Source organism: Nelusetta ayraudi, unplaced genomic scaffold (assembly GCF_046127955.1).
Source record: "Nelusetta ayraudi isolate G7.1 ecotype Tasmania unplaced genomic scaffold, CSIRO-AGI_Nayr_v1 ptg000011l, whole genome shotgun sequence".
Classification (NCBI taxonomy): domain Eukaryota; kingdom Metazoa; phylum Chordata; class Actinopteri; order Tetraodontiformes; family Monacanthidae; genus Nelusetta; species Nelusetta ayraudi.
In genome coordinates, this window is record NW_027466061.1 from 16039665 (window position 1) to 16062822 (window position 23158).

At 44.0% G+C, this 23158-nt stretch overlaps 1 protein-coding gene across 7 annotated transcripts; it reads left to right on the top strand.

Moving 5' to 3' along the window:
• The first annotated feature begins 266 nt into the window (after positions 1-266).
• On the top strand, positions 267-23158 carry LOC142885202 (5'-AMP-activated protein kinase subunit gamma-2-like). 7 transcript variants are annotated; one of them, XR_012926265.1, is made up of 16 exons: positions 267-526; positions 2073-2138; positions 4006-4264; positions 11640-11860; positions 14861-14912; positions 15734-15840; positions 16244-16325; positions 17480-17538; positions 17616-17661; positions 18156-18210; positions 18340-18466; positions 18767-18932; positions 19011-19048; positions 19146-19292; positions 19695-19888; positions 21827-23158. XR_012926265.1 is itself a non-coding variant. In XM_076021436.1 (16 exons), exons 1-16 carry the CDS (start codon positions 443-445, stop codon positions 21859-21861), a joined length of 1638 nt encoding a protein of 545 aa, XP_075877551.1. In that variant the 5' UTR covers positions 267-442; the 3' UTR covers positions 21862-23158. The 7 variants fall into 7 exon arrangements, 6 of the variants coding, with proteins under 6 accessions (XP_075877551.1, XP_075877552.1, XP_075877553.1 ...); XM_076021436.1 differs by having other exon boundaries at positions 19695-19788; XM_076021437.1 differs by lacking the exon at positions 2073-2138 and having other exon boundaries at positions 19695-19788.

A 23158-nucleotide genomic window follows, 5' to 3' on the forward strand; every position in this document is an offset into this window, starting at 1 on the left:
AACTGTCTCTGGTTCCAAGAAAATCTTGTACGGAGGCTATTTTTTTTTCTTCTTCTTCTTCTTCTTCTCCTAACTCTGAACTGGAGCGGCGCTGTTTCCCCTCGGGCAGTGCAGACACGCATTTCTCGGAGGTTACAGATTGTGGCGTAACACCTGTAAACGGTCCGCGTCACACCTATCGGACCCTGCCCCTGGGCCGAGCCTACTTCCTGGTGGAGGACACAGCGCCTCGCTCGGTGCTGCTGCTTCCTGCAGCAGCAGCAGCAGCAGTCAGTCAGTCAGTCAGCCAGCCAGCCAGCCAGCCGCGGGGAGGAAGCTGTACACAGTCTGCAGCCACGATACGGAACAGGAGCTCGTTTACTCACAAAACTCACATCTTCTTTCCTTATTGCTGTTGTGTTTTGTTTTTTGTTTTTGTGTTTTTGCTTGTCCCCGAGGAAAGATGGGCAGCACGGTGATGGAGTCCAGCATGGAACGGGCCAATAAAAAGCCCAAGAAGCGGAGAAGTCTGCGGATTAACATGCCAGTGAGTCGGTCAAGTAGCAACTCATTTGGATTTTCATCAGCGACTAAAAAACGGCCTCAGCGTCGAAACTTGTCATCGTGTTGTTGTTGTTGTTGTTTTTCGTGTGTGTTATTATTTTTGTTATTACCGGTAGTAATGGTATCCGCGCGCGACACATGACAGCGTGTACGAGTGACAGCTGTCCTCGAGCTGCCGCTCCTCCGCGCGGTTAGCAAAACGCCGCTTATTTTTTTTGTTGTTGTTCGTTTCGTGGATTTTGTCGTTTCATGCAAACACGAGTGTTGCGTTTTGAGGAGCGCGAGCAGCGCTCCGCACTTCCTGAAACATGTGCATTGTTGTGTCCCGAGCTCTATGATGTCACTGAAGGCAACTCCCCGGTGCACACGGCCAGCGCAGGGCTGACTTAGTCGGACACATATAGTCTGTTTATTCTCATGTAGACAAGTTTCCTTCGTGAATGTTCTGCTCGTGAGTTAGCGAAAATAACCCCAAACTGCCTTTGATGATGTTTGCAAAAGACGCCTTCCTCCCCCCAGCCAAGCCAGATGACAATGTTGTAAAGCAGAGAAGCTCAATTAGTACAATCGATTGAGCGTTTAATCGACATATCGATCAGTAGGCCGAGCTGACTTGCTCCATACGAACAAGTGATGTTTCCTTGTGGCTGATATAATCACAGCCTGCTTGTCTAACTGTATCTGTGTTGACCCGTTCCCTCAGGTCCAACGCCTGGTGGAGGCCAAAAGGCTTTGTCATTCCAAGTGTTCTCTTGAGACATGTAGATCCAGATAGAGAAAGTCAACTTTAGATAAAGCTTGTTTGCCATCCAGCAAGGAAGACGGCCGTGTTTATGTTGCTCACAGGCATGTTGTTGTTGTTATCGTCGCCGCCGCTGGAACTTTCGCTATCTGAAAGTTATTGAACTTCATTGTGTGTTAATGTAAAATAGTTAAAAAGGGAAGATGAACACAAAACAGATTTGTTTTTCTCAAGTTTATTTTATAGGAACTCTGAAATGACATTAACAAGAAAATTGAGAGAAATAGAACTTTAAACTATTTTATGTATGCACAAAAAATGTGGATGTCATTGACTTTAATAGCATCCACAATCATCTACTCTCAGGCAAATGCACCTGATTCTTGTCTTTGTCTGTGTTTCTTTTTGAACAAATTTGTTTTACATAAATGGATGTTGTGCTGCAGCCCTGAAGGCACCAATTAAGATGTAAAGCCGAGTTCGTAATACTGCTAAAGTGTGAATGCAAGGCACCTTATCGGTGCAGTCGAACACGTTTGTCTTCTTTTTTGATTGACGCACTAAAGCTGAAAAACGTTTTGAATTGCTCCCTCTCTCTTTTGGGTCAATTGACTGAGCTGTATTGTCTATGTGGCATTTACCATTAGCTGTAGCAACAGAGGAGCAGAAGTTGTTTTCCTGACCTGCTCTGACAAGTCAGTCAGCTTTTCTGTCGCGTTCTTCTTTCACCTTTTATTTCCTGGATATGTCACTTTGTCCTTGACACGGTAAACATGTTTATGTGCAGGACTTTGGCACCTTTACTTCCCCACAAGTGGAGACGGCTGCTCCAGCCAGAAGTGGCACACAGACGGTACGGACTTTATTTTTCTTTGCTGATTTTTATCTGACTTGCTTGGCAAGTGTGTGTTTTCGCACAGCTGTCTTTTTTCCAGCACACGCTGTATTTGACCTGACGTAAAACTGGGGGAGCAAAACAGGCCTCAATGCTAAATATCCTGCTTTCCCAAATCTCTAGCTTACAGTAATATTATACCACTATGACAGGGCATTACAGCATCAAGAACAGGAAATTGATTTTTTTTTTTTTGACTGAGAGAGAGAGAAAAAAGACCAGAAAGCATACTAATGTACGCCCTCTAATTGGCTTGGGTACATCATTACAGCGCGTCCTCCCAGAATATGTGCAGAATTTCACGTGGCATAGCAAATATTTATGCAGTACTGGTAAAGAAGAAAAAAAAAAAGAACAAAGAAGAAGAAGCGCTTGTTTTGTAGGAGCTGATTAACGGCCAATATCTGTTTACTTGCCTTGAAAGGCTCTTGCACAACGAGCGAGCGAGAGTCGCTGGCAAACAGAAGAGGAGGGTGTGTGCTCGTACTCCCTCAGACCTATCACACCACTGCTTTTAAAACAGTGATGTGTGTGTGTGTGTGTGTGTGTGTGGAGTATGGCATGTCTTGAGTAAATACCTCTCTGGGGCTCAGCTCAAGGAAACAGGAAATCACTATTATTGCCTCCTTCCATTTCAATTGTCAGTGAGTCAGTAATTGAGTTTCTGGCGGTATTATGAGTGCGTTCATTCTCCCTGCATTTTGGCCATTAAGCACTTTCTGCGTTTTGTGGCGAATGGTTATTATGCAGGCTCCAACCCACCCACGATGTTACCAAAACAGCTCTGTAACGTTTCACTTATTGTCCGTAAACACGGCCCCCCCAGATGGAGAGAGAGAGAGAGAGAGAGAGAGAGAGAGACAGACAGACCACCACCTCCATCCTCATCAGACTTTGCGCTCGTCGGGAGTGCACAAACAGTTAACCAGTTTGCTGTTGGCACATCCCGAGCAGGCGCTGGTGGGAGGGGGCTCGCTCCGTCTCTGTGTAGATCGGCGGCGGCCTCTCCGCTGTTTTGTTTGGGTGTCTCTGCGCAGCGACCAGCAGAGGATTTGCCGCGCTGTTTACGCGACGCCGTCCTTGCAAACACAGACACACACAGCAAGTCACAACGAGTAATATTGTCGCTGTTTTCTAAGAAGGAGTGGTGCTGATGGCTTGGTGTGTGTTTCTACCCACCGCCAGCTCCTCCAGCTCGTAGCATTAGAGGAAGTGGGCAGAGGAAAATCATCTGCCTGATTCTCGCTCATTTTGTTGTGTTTTTATCTTTTGTATTGATTATTTTACCAGTTCTTATTCTTACCTTTCCTTGCTTAACAGACATAGATACAAATATGTGCGTTATAGTGCTTTGTACTATGGCACAAACTATTAGGTGTAACAAATGTAGCATGATTCCAAGTAGCCTGCATACTGTTTGAAATACTTAAAAAAAAAAAAGAAGAAGTAACCAAAAGACAAACTTGGACATTATGTGCAATCGTGGTCCCATGTTGCACAATCAGTCCATTCAGTGGCTGTAATTCTTTCAGAGTGGCTTTTTGGTTTGCATCTTGTGATGTGCAGCAATGATCTGCGACCTCTCACTGTCTCAGCCAGCAGCTCAAGGATCAAACAAACCATTTCTGCCAATAAGGGTTTTTTTCAGTCATCAATTTCAAAGAAACAAGAAAACCCAAAATAGAACACAAAAACATTTCGCTGTAGATACTCAATAACTAGCTGGCGCTCTGTGTTCCTTCTGTCACGACGTTCTCGTGATAGCTTGAATGGGAACCTTCACCCAATGGTCAGATGTAAAACAGCATTGCTTTTCATCTTGCAGGGAGGGCGCCGCATCCGTTCAGCCAGCCCCATCAAGGGGGTCTCGTCATCGAGGAGCCCGGCCCTGCCTCGCTGTCCTCTGTCTGCACCCATTCAGGCCAGCAAGAGCAGCTCGGCATCGCCCAAAACCATCTTCCCCTATCCTTCTTTTCAGAACTCCCCTCCCAAGTCTCCCCGTCGCCTGAGCTTCAGCGGGATCTTCCGCTCCTCGTCCAGTTCCTCACCAACGAGCATCAAAATCTTCTCCAGGACCAGAAGAGGTGAGCTGTCGAGCCGGCGCTGCACAGGCTGTCCTCACTGCTGCTGCTTCTACTGCTGGAACCTGTGAGGGTTCATGTTAGCATGCTGGTTGCTTGGAGGCTGCGCTGTCAGTGTTTGCTGCTGTATAACAGAGGTAAAACCACACACGATAATGTGTCTGTCTGAGAGCAAAAGTTCAGATCTTTCTCTTGTGACAGATCTGATAAAGGACGTGTTACACCGCATTGTTGGAGTTGTGTTGCTTTGAAAAGTGGTTCGTGGAATTCAAGTAGAAAGATCCACTGCGCTGATTCTCAATGGGTTGTTTTCAGTCCAAGCATAGTTCCATCAAAATTGAAATGTCGTCAGTTCACACAATGCAGGCTCTCATCACATCTCACAATCCACGTAATGTTTCAGTTTCACAAATGGAAAGAATTCCGCAAGGAAACATAATGTGTCTCCCTGCTGCTTCTATGGTGTGGTCAAAGTGTCCAGAAGACACAGTTATCTATGTCAACGTCAACAGTGGTCCGCTAACATGTGGATTGGTGGCACGTGGATGAAAGTGAAGTGTTGACGGGATGCCTTTTTTTCTCTTGAAGAGGTCGTTTAATGACAACAAGGCCTGGTTTTAACCAGAACGGAGCAGCTCTCATGCCGCTGTCTCTTTAAATGGTTTATTATTACATAACAAAAAAAACAGCCTGTTCCACATGGAAACATCCTGGCTGGGAGCAGAATCAAACGGCACTGGTGAGTCATATGTTTCTGGCACATACATAAACCTATTCTTCTGTTTCCTCACTGACGGTTGCTTTGGCACATGACGGTGGAACAGTCGTGTGATGGCCAGAATCGGAACCAATTGGTTACCAAAATAAAACAGCAAAAACAAAAACATGCCTTCTTGCCACAGTTTCCCATGGCACCTGTTTGGAGTCTCTGGAAACTGGTGTAGTTTCTTACAAAATATCTTCTCCACTCATTTTCTGGCAAATCCTGCACTTAAAAAAAAACAGGAGCCGCCTGAAATACTATTATGGTGAATCATGCAGCCACTGAATGGAGAACCAATCTTTTTTCAAAATTTTCAAGTTGAATGTTTTTGTTTAGCCAGCTTTGACCACAAGGGTGTGCTAAAGGCAAGAGCTTTCAAGATTTCATAATTGTGATGGTTAATAGACTTGAAGCCAGATCCATTTTTCCTTATGTTGCACAGAGAAAAATGTCCGCTAATTCCTTCTCAGTTGAAATGATTCAGATTCAAGTGTAGATAGGGCAGTCTTTTCATATCCATTGGGACTAAAGACTGTCCTCCCTTTGCCTGGGCACTGTCAGTCTCTCAATGCTGAAGGCATCTGTAGCACTTTCATAGCCTTATCTGGAAGTGACTGCACTCTCCGGAGCTCTTCCTACAGCGGAGCAGATCACTCTCCCCCCCTTTCTTTTCCTCACCCCCCTGTTGCTACTGTGCTCTGTATGTTGTCAGTAAATAAAGCATCGGAGCAAGTTTGGATTTTGTGGATTTGCGAAATCATGAGCCTTACAAGGTCAGAATTGTTACTCTTTTAGCAAGAACCCGACTTTAGGGAAAGCTTGAGAAAATAGGCAACACATATTAAAATGTGTGTGTGTGTGTGTGTGTGTGTGTGTGTGTGTGTGTGTGTGTGTGTGTGTGTGTGTGTGTGTGTGTGAGCTGCCTGGCGGATTTGAATCTTAGCAACCTTCAACACAAACATCGGAGGCTTCCCGAGGTGACCTGTTTCACGCATGAATTTTTCGACCACTTGCTCAGATTGCCAATCGACATTGAGATGCACGCTCCGAGCACGCCGTGGCTAATATGGTCAGCAAACAGCACTAAGTGGGGCCATCTGCTGAGGGTGTAGCTGGGTCCACGGCACTGAATGGAGGCTCTTTGATCAGCTGACACAGAGTGGCTTGTTTCCCCCCCCACCCCCTTGCTGTCGTGTGGCGGACGGCCGGCCCCCAGCAGTCTCAAAGGTCAGGCCCCCCCCCAAAGATACAGACCACCAGCTGAACCAATCACAAAACCGCCGGGCTCCCGGCATTTTAACTTTGAGTTTACAAGCCCCGTGAGCCAGACGCCGTTTCATGAAGGAAACACCACGTGATCCGCAAATGTTGATGTAAATTGTGCGCAGACAGAGTGAGACAGATGCGCTTGTGCTGGAAGTGGGAGGGGCGGCGGAAGGGGGGAAATCTTCTGAGCCAATCGCTGCCGTCTCCCTCGTAGGCTGGCCTCCTTTTACAGGCTGCAGACACGCGTGCTATATTAGAGAGACGCCACCCACAGCTGCACCTGACAAACTGGACACCAGCGTAGTGCCAGCGAAAGAGGCCGACGGTCCCAGGAGATATTTGCATCACCTGGTGAGACGGATACTCCCCCACCCCCCGCTGGAGCCGTGCGGAATTTACTGCTTTTATAGTCCTCTGGAGCCGACACAGAAAGTGTACACTGCTTTCTGCTGACTCTGTATTTTGTTGCCATCGGAGCCTTTTTTTTGTTTTTTGCCTGGAAAAAGACCAGCCTTCTCACGGTCCTCCTTTCCTTTCCCTGACCACGACTGCCAATCGCAAAAGGAAGAATCCTACCGAATGGGATCAAATCCATGAGCGTACCATTGGAAAAAGAAGCCAGACGTCTATTAATATATATCCATCACTTGAGTAAGACCAGTTTTCGTTTCGTCCAATCCCAAAGGTAAACTTAACACCATCAGAGACCCGGGTCTCCAGATCTGCTGACCCGGAACAATTGGATATACGCCGTTCAGCAACTTTTTAAAAATGGAGTAATTCTTGGCCCGGGACAGTCTCAAGTCGCCTCTATGCCCCTGTCGTGATGCAGATGGTCATGGTCCAAGTAAGCTTTGAATTTGTAACTCAGTGCTCTCCATGAAGAGATTTGGCAGCCTGAGGAGGAGCAAGAAACGGAAGGAGCAAGATGGGCTAGGAGGAAGGAACCAGTCAGAGGCATCGTGCCTGTTTGGTAATTTATCATACTCCAGTGATTGCGACCTATATGTGATCATACCCTATGCACTCGCAAAAGACTGAGAATTTAGAGGTAAAAACAGCTGTATTTGTAGCCAGAATTACATTTAAGAAATAATGAGAATATAATCAGATGTCTTTATTGTCATTGTGGAACATAGAATAAAATGAAGTCAGACAGCAAAAGAAAATGAGTTCATAAAATTCTAATTATGAATATATTATCATTTCATGCAATTTAAATAACATGTGTCCAGTAAACAGTTAGACTGTTGTGTACTGCAGAGTTAAAACAGTACTTTTGTTAATACAGTCACCTAATCCAATGATAGAATGGCATTAGGTGAATCAGAATCACAGGTCTCCTGTGAATTATTCCAACTCAGTTTGACTCAGTGCCATTTAAGGAACTGGTTCAGTGGAGCTGCAACATATTTTTAGCTTTATTTATTTTTATATATATATATATATATATGTATATATACATATATATATATATATGTATATATACATATATATATATATATATATATATACATATATATATATATATGTATATATATATATATATATATATATATATATATATATATATATATATATATATATATATATACACACACATATATATATACATACATATATATAATTTTTCTTTTAAAGGGTTTTTTATTTATAAGATAAAGACTGTCTGTTATGTCTGTTACAACACACGTAGATGTTTTCCAGCCATCGCGCATTTTGAAAACATCCCATTCCCTCAGGTTTTCTCGACAGAGCTTGATGACTTGATGCAGTTGGCAAAGTGTGTGAGCACTCAGTGCCTCAAATGCCCCTTCACGGTACTGGGGCTCACTGGCTCTCTGTTTATGAAACTACTGCTTCTGATTTACAGCTGCGCAGCCCTGACAGGAATTCTGTCATGGTAATGCACATCTACTGTATGTGCAGTTTTGTAAGATATAGCGCGCGTTGTGACGTCTCAGTGCAGTGAAACCTCGGCAGTCAATCACAGGTTCCTTTGAATCCCCACTTCCTTACAGGGAATATGACTATTCCCTGTAGAGATACTTGTGGTGCACAGCGGAGAAGAAAAGGTTCCAGCTGCCCATCAATTAGACATCAAAACACTTTATTGATTCAACAGGGTTTCCTCTTTATTATTTAATTTCTGTGTCACATTCAAACACCCTGTAAGTGCAGCACATTCATCCCCTTCATGTTTACCCTCTAAATGGCGAATTTGAATTTACAAGATTATTATTTCATATCAAATATGGAAAATCTTCATACATCTGTTGGGTGAAAAATTAATTATAGTCACCAACAGGCAGTGGCATTGCATGCTTTCTGTAAAACATGAAATTGTAACTGAACTGGATCATTTTTTTCACTTAGTGGTATATATAATAGCCTTTGCTAATAAACAACCATTACTATAAAAAAATAAATAATGTATTTAAACTTACTTTAGAACCACAGCTTTGGAAAACAAGCTTAAAAAACACAATTTGGATATGAGGATTACGTGTTATGAATGAAATTGTGAAAGTGGGTTTTTTTGGGGTTTTTTTTATAAACAGTGAGGTGGACACGGTTCCAGTTTCCCGGGTGGCTTGTAGCTGCCCCTGTTAGCGAGGCCCAGCAGCAGGCTGTAGCGACTCTGCGCTTATCTCCGCCTGTGGAATGTGCCACAACAGCGTGGCTAAAATAAGAAGGCCACACAGCGGAAGCAGAGACGCCAAAGAGGGCCGATGCATGCCAACTAAATGTCAAGAGATAGTGTGAAGTACACTCAGAAAGAGTAAAGACAAATAGCCAGCAGACACACAGAGGTGGTCTGTGAAAAAGTTGTGTTTTTTCAAATTATACTGCTGAAGATTGGAGCAGAAAATTGAATTTATTGTCAGGAGTAAACATCACTAAAACGCACAGCAGAAAAAATTTATTATTATTAACTTATATTTCTTACTAGTGATCTCAGCTTTTTCCACCAGAATCGTCATATTTTTATACTTGAGTGGTCACATGACACGCTCAGCTGTGTATCGCAGTGTGATGATCGCAGTGTCTGTGAGATTTTTCTTTTTTTTTAAGTCACCTGGAAGTTCCCTGGCAGAAGTCATGTGATGTGATCCATTTGCATCACACTGTTCTTTTGTCTGGCATTGGAAATATGTCAGCGAGGTGGAGGGGCGGGGGTGAGAGCAGTGCGGGTGTCGCATGTCGCCCTAGCGTAGGGCCGTGATGCAAAAGAGCATGTGAAAGGCTGCCATGTGACACACCCACAGCGCTGCGGCAAGAGCTGCGTCACAGACAGCTGACTGTTGCACTCGAGTTAAATGCGGCTACTCATGCTGTAATCGGCCTAGTTTTTGAGACGAGACCCAGTAGCAGGAGAACAACATCCTTCTTTCTTGCATTTTCGGGCGAAGAAACTGTTGGTTTTATGTAACTGTAGGCTCCAAAATTATTCAGAAATATAACACCAACATTGGTTTCTTATTCTTATTCTTATTATGTTTATAGCCTAGTGTGTTAGTGACTGAGAAAAGTCCGTCTAATTCCCCTTTTCAAAAAACACAGTTCTGGAATTTAGCCCTCTGTGATATCACAAATGGCAAATATTCCTCTCCCCAAGTTCGTGATGGCACCTCATGGCCCTTTCTAAACATGTGGAAGATATTTAGCAGGAAGCTAAAGCAGCAGGTGACAGTAAGGAGAGAGCAAAACATTCTAAGCCAGTGGTGAGTGGTCACCAGTCAACCGGTGGAGTCTCAGGACCAACACTTTTACCCCAGTCATGAAGTTGCAACCCAAATTTATTCTACAAAAATAAAAACGCTAGCCCACTTACATGTCTCATGTCTCGTAAATACATTATTGAAATGATTGAATTGAATGGTGTGACCTGCAAAATAAATGCCCAACATTTTCTTTATTTTTTTCTGAAAAGAAAAAAGGGGTAACTGCCCACAAAGCCGCAACCTAATCAAAACAGCTCCGCAACCCACTTTTGGGTCGTGAACCAACAGTTGAGAAACACTGTTCTATACTGTTGACATCTGAAATTGATCATGATATGGGACCTGTGATATGCATTTTTTTATATATATATAGTCTTCTGTTTTCGAACGAAACAACCGCTACTAAAGTTTTGCATGTGATCCTTAATTAAAATGATTCAAAGCGTCACAGGGGATTTTTTATTAACGAGCCTCAGCCAACAGCTGTCACTTCACTGCAGTGTAATGGAGAAATAATTATAGCCTGGAGTCAGTGGTTGAATAAAATCACTGACTTTAATTAAAACACTTTCAAAAGATAATTACATTTACACATGAAAATATGCTTTGTTTACCTTCTGCAGCCTAAATGACATGTGAAACAGTTGTTGTCTTTATTCTCTTATGTTGTTTCCTCCCATGACAGCTTTTATGAGACTCTCGGTGAAAGTAAATACAATTGCTTCCAAAAATTGGAGTAGATAGCACACAAGCACATGGATCGTCACAAACAGAAAGCTTCTCACTCCCACCCAGGTGTTTCCACTTGAGGCTAATTAATTAGAGAGCCGGGAGCCGGGTCATGTCTAATCAGGTAAATGAAATAAAAACACCTGTGGTAGTAAAGCATGGTCGTGCAGTGGTGGGATGGTGTACATGTTGAGTTTCAGACGTCACAGACTTTTTAATTTACCATAGGAAACCTACTGGCACAATAAATTTAGACAAAATCAAAAAAAGACTAAATTAAACTATTTTATTTATTTATTTGTTGGTATATTGTTGGTATATTTTTTTTGTTGAATATTGATATTGTTATCCATGGAACGTTGCTTCATCAGTCACCTGTGTTATTATTATTATGTTATTTAAGGGCCTACATAGATTTTTACAACTTTAATTGCTTTTGGTATATGTACAGCACTTTTCACGCTCCACTGCTGTGTGTACATGTAGCTGCTATATTAAATCTGCTTCCCCCAACTATTATGGGATGTCCTGATTCTGCGGTAGACAATTACCCGCCCCACTCCCAAAAAAAGATCTCCAGAAAGCAGCATATTTGACCCTTTGTTTACAGCCTTCTGCAGAAACACTCAGCGTCACCTTTCTGCTTCAGCCTGAAGCTTCATTCTCCCCCCTACATGTTTGGAAGGGAACATGAATGAGACAGCTGCGTGGTGGTCTCCCACGACAGAGCGAACATGTTGCGTTGCGGTGTGTCGCTGATCGCACTAGATTTGCATAATGTCAGACATGCACTCCCTGTGGTAAAAAGCATCTGTTGGCTATCAATGAAACAAAGGGGAGACATTGTTGCCTGTTTCTTGACCTTTCTTCAATTTTTCAATCACTTCACCCTCAGCCTCTGGAATCTCCACACCGCCGCCCACGCCCACCCAGTCATCGAGCCAACCTGCGTTCACCCAGGAGGTCCGGCCAATTATGCCCAGCGCCGAACCAGTGGAGACGACCAGCCGGTCTCGCTCGCTGTCGATGCCTCCGGACACGGGGCAGCGCCTCAGCCTGCCCTCTGCCAAACCACCCATCCTCTCCTCCCTGACGTCTTATTCTACCTCACAACAAGTGAGTCCAGAGGACATCAAGTCTTTTTAAGCATTTGTCAAAAATGTGTGTGTGTATAAATACATATAATAAGGGATTGGATTTATATAGCACTTTTCAAGACACCCCAAGTGCTTTACATTGAACCCTTTATTCATTCACATTGGTGGTGGTAAGCTACATGTGTAGCCACAGCTGCCCTGGGGCAGCCTGACGGAAGCGTGGCAGCCAACCTGCAGCAAACAGCCCCTCTGACCACCAGCTGACATCCACACAAGGCAGTGTGGGTTAAGTGTCTTGCCCAGGAACACAACGCCTGACTGGGATGGAGCAGGATTTGAACTGCCAACCTTTTGGTCAGTGGACAATCTGCTCTACCTTCTGAGCCACAGTCGTCCCTTAATTATTATTATAAACTTCTTGCCGCCTCACAGCAAGAAGGTTTTGTGTTCGATTCCTGGTCTGGGGCTTTTCTCTGTGGAGTTTGCATGTTCTCCGTGTGTCTGCGTGGGTTCTCTCCGGGTTCTCCAACTTCCTCTCACAGTCCAAAAACATGCATGTGAGGTCAATTGGAAACTCTGAATTGTCTGTAGGTGTTTTTGAGTGTGAGTGTGAATGGTTGTTATCTCTATGTGGCCCTGCGATGTACTGGCGACTTGTCCAGGGTCTCGCCCTCCCTTTGCCCTATGACAGCTGGGAAATAATGCAGTGGGTCAAAAGATGTCAAATGATGTCATTTCATTTGTGGCCACATAATAGTGGCCCTTCCCTGAGTCATCGGCTCTTTAAATCAGCTTTATGAGAGGGCTTACACAGACAGAGGTAAACAAAAAACATGACATAATCCAGGGCCCTGGTGCAGAAACTCACGCTCCAAGATGACTGTGTTTACACTATTTGCTGTGAGCAACCCACAGTGGGTGTAAATATTGCCTCGGCGCCGACACGAAGCCTCGCCGAGGGAGCGGCCCGGCCGTCGCCGCTCGCTCCACCGAGTGGGAGGCTTTTAAAATGAGGGGATGGCATTGTTTGGATTTGCAGGAGGATTTGGCTGCAGCCACGACTCTCTGTGGCGTGATAGCAGTTTTCCCACAGGCTCGTGACGAGTCACTTCTTCGCGCCTGTTTAATGAATAAATTACTTGAGGGCCCTCTTCGGATCGTCAGCTGTGACTGATGGTGGACATCAGTCCAGAGGTCGGATCAATATTTCATCACTAGCATCGTGTGACGTCGGAAACGGCCAAGGACTCTCGACGGTGATGAGTCGGTCCCTGTCAGCCTCTCAGTGCACCCACCACTACCACCCCCCCAGGCCAGCCCACCCCATCCTCCCTCAATCATACCTTAAGGACACACCATATCATCCTCACGCTGCACTGGAGGTTCACTAAATCCAATTTCAACCCCACTTGATGCTGTGTGTTTGTAGGTCTGTTCTTCCCTGGAGTGCGATGAAGCATGCCGGGTGTCCCCTGTGCAGTAGGGCAGGATTTATGAAAGTGGGAGGAGCAGGGGGGGGGGAGGGGGTTGTTTTTTTGGGCTGGAGAAGTGCTGTGTCACTGTTGCAGGTTGACACTCTGATACTGCAGCAGAAGGCTGCTGGTTGTGGGAACAGGGAAATCCTGTGTCAACAGAGACCAGTGGCGAGCAGAAGCAAATGTCCACGTGGAAGCACGTTCATTCTTGCTGTGAGGCCAGAGATGCAAATGGGTCGGCACCGTATGTATTGGGCCGGTTAAGACTGTCAGACTTTGCTGGCTACAGTAGCAGTTGTCACACCCAGCTACATTGTTTGCAGACAATTAAATATATAAACTTCTTATTCTTGTGACAAATACTTTCTATGACACAAAGATTCATTGCTTGACGTGCTTCCAACTTTGACTATATATGTTGTTAAATTTTTCAACCTGGCAACCCGACAGGGAGGTATACATTTTGCTCATATCACCTCTGACAGCCTTAATTTGAAAGCTATGAGGGATTTGGAAAAAAAAACTAAAAACCAAGGAAAATGCAGTAAATCATGGGATGAATAATGATGTTGATCTTGGGAAATAATGACACCCACACACGTAGCACTTTTTCAGACATATGGTAACAACTCAAAGAAATCCTTTGGTATTTTTTAGATGTAGTTATAATAAAAGAGCACACGTGAACGTGTCACCGGACAGTCAGGGCTCCAAACATTAATAGTGTTGGCAGATCTTGGACCGTCGCTCATCCATTGGATAGAAATAAGCCTCGCGGATGTGACCAGGCATCCTCGGCTTCTCGCTGCTAGGCAACAAAAAGGATTTCCTAATATGGTGAGGCAAGCGGGCGGGCAGGTTGCTCCGCATGAAGGGGCGTGTCCCGCAGCTCGGGGGAGCTTCCGGCTTCGTTTTGCACCCTGCTTTCAGAAAAGTAGCCCGGAAAAAAAACAACTATTGAAAACCCGCATTAAGATTGATCGAGAAGAACGATTCGCCCGGCAGTCCCGGGGAGTTCGGAGTTCGGGCGGCAGTGAGTGACTGCGCCGGTTCCCCCCTCCACTGCAGCGAATGGACCAGGACTGTTCCACTGCGAGTGGAAAGGGGTGTGTGAGGTCTAATAATAACAATAATAATAATAATAATAATGTGCCGCTGTTGTTGCAGCAGCTCTACGGCACTGCCTCCGAGTCACGCACATGATTTTTTTTTTTTTTTTTTTTTTAATCTCTCCCCCTTTTCGCGGAGGAGCTTTATATAACCGGGCCAGAAGCGCAGCCAGGGAACCGGCGGTGGCGTACGACAAGCTTTGGCTTCCCGGGCGCTGCGCGCGTGTGTCGCGCAGCTCACGCGGTGTGATCCTCGCGCTGTTATGTCCGCCGGAGTGGGTGGGTGTGTTGGTGGTCTTGGATAAAGCCGCTTCACCCCGCCGATCACTCGCCAGTCACCGGCGCGCAAAGTTTGCTCCCTCCGCTGCTGCGCGTCGTCACCGCTTCAAACTTCAGCGTCTTTTATTTTCTTAATTGTTTTGTCTCCCCGCGCAGGTCTACGGTCTGTTCGAAGGCATGCTGGAGAAACTTGAACTAGAAGATGACGGTGAGTGCTCGTGATTTTACCTTTTGTTGCCTGGAGGTCGGATGTGTGTCACTTGTAGCCGCATGCAGCGTGTGAGTGAGCGGCGGTTCGAGCTCGATTCGATTCGATGGCACAGCTTAGTGTTTCCAGCCACAGTCATCCTGTTCCACAGTGGTTAGCCAGACATTTCAGGGATTCCCTGTAAAGCATCTCGTCTGAATGGCGTGTCATCCCTGCAGGATGGCCGAGCCAAACAGCGCATACGCAGTATGAAGAAAATGTAGTTCACACATTTAAAATATTAAGGAAAGCATCTGTTGATAATAATAATTTAAAAATAAAAATAAATTTAAAAAAAGAAGAAAACGAGCAGATAATCTTATGCATTCTCGCGAGATCTGCTTGAAAACGTTAATATTTTAGGGGTGACTTTTTTTTTTAACTTTCACTTTGACTTTTTTGTTTGTAATCATGTGTTGTGTCCACAGTTAGCTTGTGTTTGTACACACACACACACACACATATACATACATATATAGTGTAAGTGCTTCCTCAGTATTTGAATAGTCTCATCACCACGTTCCACAAGCACCTCCAGTCGATTTCTTTCTCACTGTTGTCGCTGCTGCTGCTGCTGTTGTTGTTGTTGTTGTTGTTGTGGCCTAAACTAGAAGCTTAATTATCATTGTGATGGAGCAGAGAAGTGGCTGTTAAGTGGTCCATGTCTATAATGGTTGTTTAGGCTCTGGGAGTGTGTTTTGTTTCCAGGATCTCATTTTACATTCCTTTTTGATATGACTCCTTCCCCTGAAAGCCTTTTCCTGCACTTTCCCCTCTTACAGCTGCTGAACCAGAGAGCGATATTTACATGCGCTTCATGAAATCCCACAAGTGCTATGACATCGTGCCCACGAGTTCCAAGCTGGTTGTGTTCGACACGGCACTCCAAGTTAGTACATGGCTGGAGTTCTGCATTTTACCTGTGGCTAAGTATATGGGCACAGTGGCCCAGTGTTTGTTTTGGTTTGGTTTTTTTTTAAGAACTAAAGGAGTTTTTTCTCTTGAGTTAATGTTCAGTGGAATAAGTTGCACGGTCTGTGTAGCTGTCATAAACCTGTTAAACAGTAAACCCAAGTACATCTGAGCTCTTTGATGTGTAGATCTTCTACCACAGACAGATTCCTTATCTCACAAATACAAACACAAATAGCAAAACCAAAAAAAAAACAACAAAAACATGCACAGTGGTTCAGAATGTGTATAGTCAATAGCTGACATTTAACTTTAACCTCTTTAACTCAATGTTTATAATATATAATCTTGTTTTTCCTTCATTTTTTTTTGTGAAACAGGTCAAAAAAGCGTTCTTTGCTCTCGTGGCCAATGGTGTGCGAGCTGCTCCGCTATGGGACTCGGAGAAGCAGAGCTTTGTGGGTAAGAACCTCAGAACCAAAATAAATGTCCCCTGTGGGTTTTCTCATGTCTTGTGTTATCACAAAAGAGAATAATTGTTTTTAGAGAGGTGGGCAGTTTTCATGTAGTCATAATTGTTCCCTCTTTGTTTATTTGTTGTTATTCAGTTTTGGATCAACCATGATAATTAAAATATTTTTAAATTCTGAACAGGTTTCAATGCATAAACACAGCCTTAAAAGGGGAAGTGTTTTTGGAATTATAGCAATATTTATATGTATTTATTCTCCCTTTTTTTATTTAATAGGGTCCCATATGTATACTAATTTTAAGAACTTTAACTTTTATCCTGGAGTCCAGTAGAGCAGCATCGTACACTTTATTTTTTTTAAAGAAAATTTTCAATTGCTCTCCTGAAAACAGCAATGATATTGATGGTGCATTTCAATACACTACCTTCGACAAACCTGGATTCTCCAAGTTGGTCGGTAGTCAGAATTTCAGGTTTAGAAGTTGCCGGAACCAGGACTTAATACCGGCTGTCTTCCATATCCACCTTAAGTCAGCATTTGCTCATCGTCTCTCCCTGTTGTGTTGTTTTGTGCTTTGATGACTAATGTTCACGTGGTGTGCTGTTGTGTGTGGGCATGAGCAAACAGTGCTAACAACAAATCAGGTTATTGCCATCTCTGAAGCTGCGCCCCCTCTCATATGCTACTATGTCTGCCTCCAGCACTCCCCCATGGGGCCGACCTGAACTCCATATTAGGAGCTAGCATGCTTCGTTCTGGAAAATTAAATATCCAAAGAAGTCTCTTCAGCCTGTACACTCCTAATGTGCTTTCTGCAATGTTCCATTTTAAGACGTACAGGAAACGGTGTATGTCTGTGATGGTTCTCAGAGCAGGATTCCATATTGAGCGGACGTCATTACAGCCGTCGTAACCTGTTAGGGGAAGCAGTGGCTCCTCTGTATTGATGGGGCCTTACTGGGTTGAAGCTGTGCACTGTTTGCAAGATGACTGAGAGGGTGTTTTTTTTCTATTTTCAAGTCTGTGTCAGGAAAGTGTTTGGGCCACGCCCAACTATCCTCTGCTGAGCTGAGCCCTTCTTGCAGGCCTGCCGCTGATTGTCGTGTTAAAATTCTCATGTTTTTATCACTGTCACCCCTGCAGGCATGTTGACCATCACAGATTTCATCATCATACTGCACCGATATTACAAGTCGCCCCTGGTAGGTTCTCTCTGCAGATGTTTTAGCGGGGACTCTCGCGGCGATGGTCAAAACCTTTCATCCCTGTTGTGTTGCAGGTGCAGATTTATGAATTGGAGGAACACAAGCTGGAGACGTGGAGAGGTTGGCATCAAGACAGTAGATGCCTGTCATTTTTCACAAGAACAGAAACCAACATCTGCATTGTAAAAGACGGGATATCACATGGTTTACTGTTTAGTTCTGGAGAAGGAGACGGAACACACTCTTCTCTCCAAGCGCTTCCACTATGTTGAATCAGCCACTCAGGAAGCTGCAGAGCTGGGAACTAACCTGCCTACTTTCTCCAAAGTGCAGAGCAAAAACAGTCTCTGAGTTCACGGCGATGTACCCCCTGAGGAGGTCTTTTGCGTATTCTGTCTATGTAGCATAAACTGAAATTGTGTAGATACGTCACAAGACCAGTTGCAGTCTAAATACCCTTTAAAACCAGTGAAATTGGATAAAAAGGTCAACAACACTTTTATACTGAAATAGAAAAAATGATTTGGGGTAGAAATAAACAGAACAGACTTCATATGGCCGCAGAGCAGCATGTAAAGGCTAAGGAAGATGATAAACCATGTCTTTCTTTCCAGAGGTTTACCTCCAGGCTACGTTCAAACCTCTGGTCAACATATCGCCCGATGCAAGGTCAGTGTGCTCAACCCATTCATGTTTTCCTTTATCTATTTATTTATTACACACTTCTGTGGGCATGTGAGCGTATTTCCCCTGTGCTTCTCGTAATTGGCCATTTGCGTGTGTGTTGTTGTGTTGCAGCCTGTTTGACGCAGTGTACACCCTCATCAAAAACAAAATTCACCGCCTGCCTGTCATTGACCCTGTCACGGGGAATGCACTTTATATTCTCACACACAAGAGGATCCTCAAGTTCCTCCAGCTTTTTGTGAGTCCCACACGAACGCCGTCGGTATGTCTGGTGAATGAGAGTCCTGTCTGTGTCTGTGTGTCCGTCCCCTCAGTGTGACAGTGGGGCAGGATGAGAGTTTGGCCTCACCTCCACTTGTCTGCCTCCCCCTACTGGTCAATGTGGGCATCATGACATATGTTAAAACGCAAAATCACATGGAGAACGTCACTGCTGTGTGTGTGTGTGTGTGTGTGTGTGTGTGTGTGTGTGTGTGTGTGTGTGTGTGTGTGTGTGTGTGTGTGTGTGTGTGTGTGTGTGTGTGTGTGTGTCCTCCAGGTGAGTGAAATGCCAAAGCCAGCCTTCATGAAGCAAACTCTGGGAGAGTTGGGAATTGGTACGTACCACGACATCGCTTACATCCGCCCCAACACTCCCATCATCAAAGCACTCAACATCTTTGTGGAGAGACGAGTGTCGGCCCTACCAGTGGTGGACGAGTCTGGTAAGATCAGATTTCACCGGTGACTATTGGCTGCTCCAAGAATAGTAAGATCCAATCACTCTATGGATTCTCTCACAGGGAAAGTTGTGGACATTTACTCCAAGTTCGACGTGATCGTAAGTGCAACTTTAGGATTTGGGCTGCTGACATGACGTCACGTTTTTTTGGTCAGTCTCACCTTTTGTCTTGGTGCTTGTCCATGTTTCTGTGAAGAATCTAGCTGCTGAGAAGACCTACAACAACCTGGACATCACAGTGACGCAGGCGCTGAAGCATCGCTCCCAGTACTTTGAAGGAGTCATGAAGTGCCACAAAATGGAAACCATGGAGACGATTGTGGACCGCATAGTTAAAGCTGAAGTAAGATTTTGAATAACCCAGTGGACCCATTTTTTTCTTCTTCTGTGGTGTTGGTTGTTGGTAGGCAAGACACCTCCACTGTAATTAGCTGTTACCTAATTTGACTTTGCCATGATTTTATGGTTACCTTTAATCATTTGATTTTTTTTTCTATGTGTATGATTGTGTTTTATACTTTTTATTTTTATCCTTCATTGACTGACTATGACAAAAGGAATTGCTAAATATTTCTTATTTTAATAATTGCACACTAAGGAATTGACTGAACTCCTCTCTCACTGTGTGTGTGTGTGTGTGTGTGTGTGTGTGTGTGTGTGTGTGTGTGTGTGTGTGTGTGTGTGTGTGTGTGTGTGTGTGTGTGTGTGTGTGTGTGTGTGTGTGTGTGTGTGTGTTCCGTACCAGGTGCACCGGCTGGTGGTGGTAGACGAGCGCTCCAGCATCGAGGGCATCGTCTCACTGTCAGACATCCTCCAGGCTCTGGTGCTCGGGCCTGCAGGTATAGACGCACAGCAACGCTAACCTCAGCCCCTCCCCTCCACCCCCCCCCTCTCCCGGACCCCGAGCTTCCCCAATCCCATCCTCTCACATGGCCCCGGGTAGGAAACGTGCCCTGTTTGTTGTCTTTTGTCAGCTGTAATTGGCTGCGACCAGACGCAATGCTTGTGGGGTTTTTTTTTTACCCTGTTTGCAGTTCTGTTGTGCAGAGACGTTTGTGTTAGGTTGAAGGTTGGCTGAGGTTTGTGGATGCTAACCTGGTATACCAGGTGGAATGTTTCCTAAACCACTTAGTTTTATTCCTGGTAAAGAGCCCATTGAAAGCATTTGGAAGAGAGAGACAATTTTGATTGGGCAAATAATCATCTCATTTTAACTAGCGGGTTAAGATTTGCTGGTTGCTGTAGACACTCAATGGAGTTTACTGGTTCTCACGACAAAGACGTTCTGGAAATAGCTTTCAGTGCTGTTTAATGTCATTATTTTAAACAGAAAACACCATCAGTTGTGACTTTCAAAGAAGAATAGCAGTCTGTTTCTCTAGCCAGCCCTTGTTTGCAACTTGTTTTAGCTCCTTTTGGTCCTTTTGGTAACAAGCCGCCATTTAATGATTTAATGTTTCCTCAGATGAGGTTTCCAAATGGGATTTGATTTAATTTAGATTTTGATGTAATCATCCTAAAATAAAATGAATTTCTAATCCTTGAATGAAACCTTCAAATTCAATTAATTAAATCAGTTGAGCTACAGATGAGATGAAAAGAGCATTTCTTTAATAGTTATTCATGAATATAGCTGTTTTTATTGCCTTCATTAACTGTAATAGTGTTAGTCATCACAAGCTGTTGCCAGTGAGTCAGTCCTGGCTGGCAGTTTGTGTTGCAGACAAGCTAGATTTCAGGCTATAAATAGCCCCCTGGTGGCAGTTGGTGAGATCTGCAGTGTAGATGTGCAATAAACAGTTTATCAGGACAGCAAATTCTCACCCTCATAAAGAGAGATTGTCAGTGTTGACTGTCAGCTGATAATGAGACAAGAGCCGATAAAGTACCTTCTAGTGTGTGTCTCGCTGCCGCCCTGCGTTGTTGTAGCACAGTAACCCAGTAACCGTCCCACAGGGTGTTGGAGGGAACATTGTATCGTCCAGCTGACTGGTTGCATTTGTGGCGTTATCAGTGTGTGACTCTAACCAGCACGCTCTAGCCTCTCACTCTGCCTCTGGCATCCCGCGTGTTTGCGTGTGGAGCTTGTTTGTGCGACGTCGTCTCCTAAGCAACAGCAGCTTAAACCTTTGGAGCTGGACTTTACATGTGTGTGTGATCAGTGTGTATCCATCCCGCATCTGCACAAAACACCTGAACTTCATCACAAGTCCACACATGTACTGTTTCTCCTTCTTTACACTGCACCACCAAAGATAATTTTTTCATTTGTCACATTACATGGCTGTGAAATGTTGGTGTGGCAGAACCCAACGTGATTGTGCATACAAGGAATAAAAAAGTGTAAGAAAAAAAAAAAAAGTTTAAAAAGTGGCAAGTTAAATATACGTTTTACAAAAATAAAGTCTTAAAAAGTGGCATGTACAGATAAGGGTTCTGCAATGCTATACTATAATATAATATAAGATACTATCATATAATTACTTGCAACCAATGGAATATGAAGTATGACAATATACCATTTAGTATGTATAGTGGTGGTAGTAGTAGTAATAATAACTGTGCAATATGATGAAGATAATAAACATAATGTAATTAGTTACAGGATTTATGAAATGTAATGTATAATATAAAATATCATCTAAAAATATAATATCTAATATAATATAAGCACAGTGTTGTTGAGCCATATTGCAGCTCAGTGTCCCAAACTTTTATTTTAACGCTTCTCATTGGCCAGCGTTTCTTTACGTCTAGAGGTCATATTTCCACCTTGTGGTTTAATGTAAATGTAGTTGCACACAACATTTCACTCCACATATTCTCATGTCATGTGACCGAACCTTCCCTCATACACTGTTGTCCTCTTACTTGCAGAGGCCTGCAAGGAGGAGAGCCTGAACCCTGTGTGAGCTCGGCCCGACGGAAGCCTCGTTGGAAGTTTTGAGGAGTGTTTGGTGGGTGAGTGGGGGGCGGCGGTGCGAGGCTGTGGAGGCTCCATCCTGAGAAGGAGGCGCCTGCGACTGATGCACTGTGGAGGCGGCGGAAACCAAAGAGCCAGACAGCTGGGTGAAGTGACGTTACTGCACAGAGGAGGGATTCTTTTTGTTTGCTGGGACACCGATAAAACACACACGCAAGCATCGGTCATAGTATTTGAACACATAAACACACACACACACACACACACACACACACAGACGCAATATGGCTGGGTAACGGTGAAAGGGCAGTGACGGGTGAATAAGGGCTTTATTGTTTTGTGTTGCGTAGCTGCCGTCATGTTGCCGTCACTGATAATGCAGTTTATCGCCAGTGTCGTCACCCCCTGCTAAAAAAAATGTGCGATCTCATGGGCATGTTGTGTTCACTGATGCAACTCACTGTTTGGTAGCAAAACAACACTTTATCCTTATCTACGTGGCTATTTTCTAAATTGTTTGCCAGTGCCAAGATAAAGGGATTGATAGCTGAATGTTTTTTTGTGTCTTTAGTTTGCCCTGACCATTAAAACTGACAATCTTCTGACTCTACTGTGTCACATGAGTGCAATTACGTGCAATGAGTACCTTGTACAGAATAGAATTATTCCCTTCTCATTCTCACTCTTACTGGTTTTTCTGTCAGTGATTTTGAAACAAATTTTTTTTTTGTTGCCTGGATTTAGTTCCACACATCAGAAATCATTCAAGGAAACACTTGCAAGGGTTAGTTAATGTCTTTCTTGTGTACTCTGGAGTCAGGCTTACAATTGTGTTTAGTAACTCATAGTCACATGACTTTAGCTCTTCTTTTTTTTTACTCCTGCATTTTTTGGCGGTTCAGATTATCTGCATCACACAAACATATTATTCAAACTGTGTAGCTGATTCATCTCCTTCTCAGACTGTAAATATGGATCTTTTTTTTGGGGGGGGGGGGGCGCATCATACAAAGCTTTATTTTTTATGAATGTGTCAACATGATGGGAGAGACTGCAGTTTTAATGTTATTTTTGTAAATATGTTTGTGGCAATTTGTCCCTTTCATGAGAGACTTTCTATCAGATCAACATGTACTGTAAATGCAAGCATGAAAAACTACACTTCAGCAGTATGAATGTTTTGGAGTTGTTGTTTCTTTTTCCGTTTTTTTGTTTCTTTTTCCTTTTTTCGTTTTTTTTCTTTTCTATTTTTCTGCCAGCAGAAAAATAAAAGGACACTGAATGTA

Coding starts and splice junctions, on each gene's coding strand:
- LOC142885202 (XM_076021436.1), top strand. CDS start 443: ATGGGCAGCACGGTGATGGAGTCCAGCATGGAACGGGCCAATAAAAAG. Junction 18,467..18,766: donor TCAAGTTCCTCCAGCTTTTT/GTGAGTCCCACA, acceptor TGTGTCCTCCAG/GTGAGTGAAATGCCAAAGCC. Junction 19,293..19,694: donor ACCGCATAGTTAAAGCTGAA/GTAAGATTTTGA, acceptor GTTCCGTACCAG/GTGCACCGGCTGGTGGTGGT.